General features: G+C 33.9%; 1 protein-coding gene across 1 annotated transcript; it reads left to right on the top strand.

Annotated features, from left to right (window-relative positions):
- Positions 1 to 1,000: 1,000 nt before the first annotated feature.
- LOC107552200 (lectin-like) lies at positions 1,001 to 2,789 on the top strand. The gene is made up of 6 exons (XM_016234050.1): positions 1,001 to 1,027; positions 1,111 to 1,183; positions 1,875 to 2,017; positions 2,097 to 2,237; positions 2,410 to 2,524; positions 2,686 to 2,789. The coding sequence occupies exons 1-6, from the start codon at positions 1,025 to 1,027 to the stop codon at positions 2,787 to 2,789; spliced, it is 579 nt and encodes a 192-aa protein (XP_016089536.1). The 5' UTR covers positions 1,001 to 1,024.
- The last annotated feature ends 641 nt before the right edge of the window (positions 2,790 to 3,430 follow it).

Below are 3,430 nucleotides of genomic sequence, written 5' to 3'. Positions count from 1 at the left end.
GTGAGAGAAATAGGAGGGGTTGTGAAAATTAAAGCGGTACAAAGTGACTGGCAGATGAATTTAATTAAAATTAAGTGTCAAAGCGATTCAGGTTGACAACTGTTGCTGGCAGTGTCAAGTGGAGTTAAGGTCACAGCTGTATCTTCAACCACAAGACCTATTGGTTTCACTGTCTTTTAGTAGACTTTTCAGATGCTTGTCATTTACCAGATTGCCTCTTTCTGAGCAATGTACTGTCTATAAAATCAATTTTAAATATATAAATATAAATAATATAAATATAATTATTAATACTTCATGTGTTAATATTGTTGTAGGGTGTGTTGTTTTGATTGTTGTTGTACTTTGTTTTGTGTTATGATTTTGGATTCTTGTGTAATAGGACCCCATTTGAAAACGAGATGATGCATCTCAAGGGGTTTATCCCAAAGAATAAAATTTGTCACAATTTTAGCCTGTTTTCCAATCACAATACTGATAGGGAGGGAAAAAGATACAAGAGAAGGGTCTTGGAAATACAGGAAATAAGATGCAGATCTATTTCTTGTTTGGTTTGAACCATTACTTCAATTTACTTAACTTTAACATTACTTAAAAATTCCATAATAACTCAGATTGTAATGAGAAGAGTGCAGCAGGTAATGAATTCCTTTAATGTCATGATCATATAATAAAACAAGTAATCATGTTTCAATCCACCAGGATACAGTCTCTCTTCTCATCCTTTCCTTTATTTGTTTATTAATTGAAATTTGAATGCCTAGGTTGATCTGTGTAAATGTTAAAGGTCCACACAAAAATCCAATTTTTAAAAAAAATTATGTTAAAGATATTTATGTTGAAATGCTTCAGTCACTAGATGTGTGAAACGGTTTCCAGTGTGATGAATAAAAAACTGTTCTTCACCCTTAAGACAGTAAGACTGAGAGAAGAGGAGGAGTTGTGAAATTGAATGGAAAGGTATAAAATAAGGTGAGACAGATGCAAGATTATTGTGAGGACAGACAGAAGCTGATGAACTGCAATGGCAAGTCTTTGTATCCTATATATATATATATATATATATATATATAATTTGTGCTTAATAATCATATTCCACTTCTTTCACAGGTCAAATCAGGATCTATTGGCGTTCTGTTGATGACTCTCCTTTTTGGGAGTGGAAACATCTTAATGGAGAGAGGTAATTTTTAATTCATACTAAAATATATTTTTTAAGCCCCTTATATTAAATAAAGGTAAACCAGGTGTTGGTAAACAAAAAGCAAGTGACCATATAGTTTGTGCATATGGTTTATAAAGTATTGTTGAGATGACCTGCTTTGAATATACACTGACAGTATTATTAACAGAGTGATAAATTAAAAGTTTAACTTTTAAACAGGCAAGAAATACTACCCACGTATCATATGTGACCCTGGACCACAAAACCAGTCAAAAGGGTCAATTTTTCGAAAATTTAGATTAATGCATCACCTGAAAGCTGAAATAAGCGTTCCATTGATGTATTGGTTTGTTATGATAGGACAATATTTGGCCAAGACAAAACTATTTGAAAATCTGGAATCTGAGGGTGCAAAAAAATCTAAGTATTGAGAAAATCACCTTAGTTCTTAGCAATGCATATTACTAATCAAAAATTAAGTTTTAATATATTTACAGTAGGGAATTTACAAAATATCTTCATGGAACATTATCTTTACTTAATATCCTAATGATGTTTGGCATAAAAGAAAAATCTATAATTTTGACCCATACAATGTATTTTTGGCTATTGCTACAAATATACCCCAGCGACTTAAGACTGGTTTTGTGGTCCAGGGTCACATATTTATAAAATTCTTTGAGCTCAAATATGTGATTCTGTCATTTAGGGTTTGTTGCAGGCCGTACAAATGCCACTGCGCGGTGTTCTATGCCTAAACCGTGTAGTGTGCACGGCTTCACTGACTGGTACAAAGTAGGCAGTGTCTGTGTCAAATACTTCAACAGAGCTCTCAACTTCACTGAAGCCGAGGTAGGTTTTTTGTCAATGCAATGTGAAAAAAATCAATGTAATGTGTAGTCATTAAATGTTCTTCCTTGTTCATATCCAGTTCAGTTGTAGGACCAAAGCCCCTGGTGCACACCTGGTGTCGGTGCATAATAAAAAGCATAATGATTACTTGCTCTGCATTGTGAAAAAATTCAACCCAAAAAACCTGCGCATCTGGCTTGGAGCTTTTGAATTCTTTAAGGTAAAAAGACACAGAAATGTGCTGGTGTTTACAAACAGGGAGAGCAAAGAGAAATGACTGATTTGATGTTATTTCCTGGTTGTCTATGACATGCACGCACTATAGTTTCTCACTAACAACTTATTTTGTCTTTCTTTTTTTCTTCTTTAAAATCTCCTTCTCATTCTCTCAGTCTGGTACATTTTTTTGGCTTGATGGATCCTACTGGGATTTTCAAATCTGGACACGTGGTGAACCCAACCATATGTACACTGGCACAGAGGAATGTGTGGAGATGAACTGGAAAGGTAAGAACAGAGAGACACTAATGGGTTATAGGATAATCACATTCAATTTTAAGTAAATGTCTTGCTAAATGATTTATTCCAGTGATGTTGTGAGGAATATTTGGTAAGACACACTGCAGAAGGGAGAATAATGTCTTCATTTCACTGTCCCTCATTTTCAGAGATTGGCAGATGGAATGACGACTCTTGTCATATCAAGAAAAACTACATATGTGCCTTCAAACTAAATGCCATCTTGAAACCAGGCTCTGAGGAGATGGAGTAGTTTTATCTGGTATATATCATCCCATAAAACTTTCTGAATAAAATGATTTTCTCTGCATCAACAAAAAACTTACAATAAAAATAAATAAAATAAAAAAACATTCTTCAAATAGCTTTAAAATGCTAATAAAGAATGTTTTCCATCAAAATTATCAGTTGATTTTTTTTGTATTGTTTGTCTGATTATGACTGACTGTAATGACTATACTTATAAACATAAAGGTTCCAAAAGGGTGTTTTTGCAGTGATGCCTAGAGGAACCATTTTGGGTTCCCAAAAGAACCTTTCAGTGAAAAGTTCCAAATGCAAAATTTTGAAGAACATAAAAATATAAAGAACCTTTTATGCATTTGAAAGATTCCATGGATGTTCAAGGTTCTTCATAGAACCATTGATGCCAATAAAGAACCTTTATTTTTAAGAGTTTATAAACATTTAGGAGACCAGGGCCCATATTCTTAAAGATTCTAAGAATCCTCTCAGAGAGCTCCTAATTTAGCTTAAAATTTTCTAAATAGGAGTCTTAGCTTAAAAGTGATTCAGGACCAATCTGAGAGCAACTCTGAGCGAGGAAAAGACAAAAACGTTTATCTTAGTGAGGAGGCGGGGCTGACCCCATTGCTAGCTATGACACAGTCTTTT

The sequence above is a fragment of the Sinocyclocheilus grahami genome, unplaced genomic scaffold (assembly GCF_001515645.1).
Source record: "Sinocyclocheilus grahami isolate Dianchi unplaced genomic scaffold, SAMN03320097.WGS_v1.1 scaffold17.1, whole genome shotgun sequence".
NCBI classification, from domain to species: domain Eukaryota; kingdom Metazoa; phylum Chordata; class Actinopteri; order Cypriniformes; family Cyprinidae; genus Sinocyclocheilus; species Sinocyclocheilus grahami.
Note: the sequence above shows the minus strand (reverse complement) of the source record. Positions and strands in the feature narration are given on the sequence as shown.

Excerpts from the sequence above, each read along its gene's own strand:
- LOC107552200 (XM_016234050.1), top strand. Across the intron at positions 1,184-1,874 it reads AAACATCTTAATGGAGAGAG|GGTTTGTTGCAGGCCGTACA; the intron begins GTAATTTTTAAT and ends TCTGTCATTTAG. Across the intron at positions 2,018-2,096 it reads TCAACTTCACTGAAGCCGAG|TTCAGTTGTAGGACCAAAGC; the intron begins GTAGGTTTTTTG and ends GTTCATATCCAG.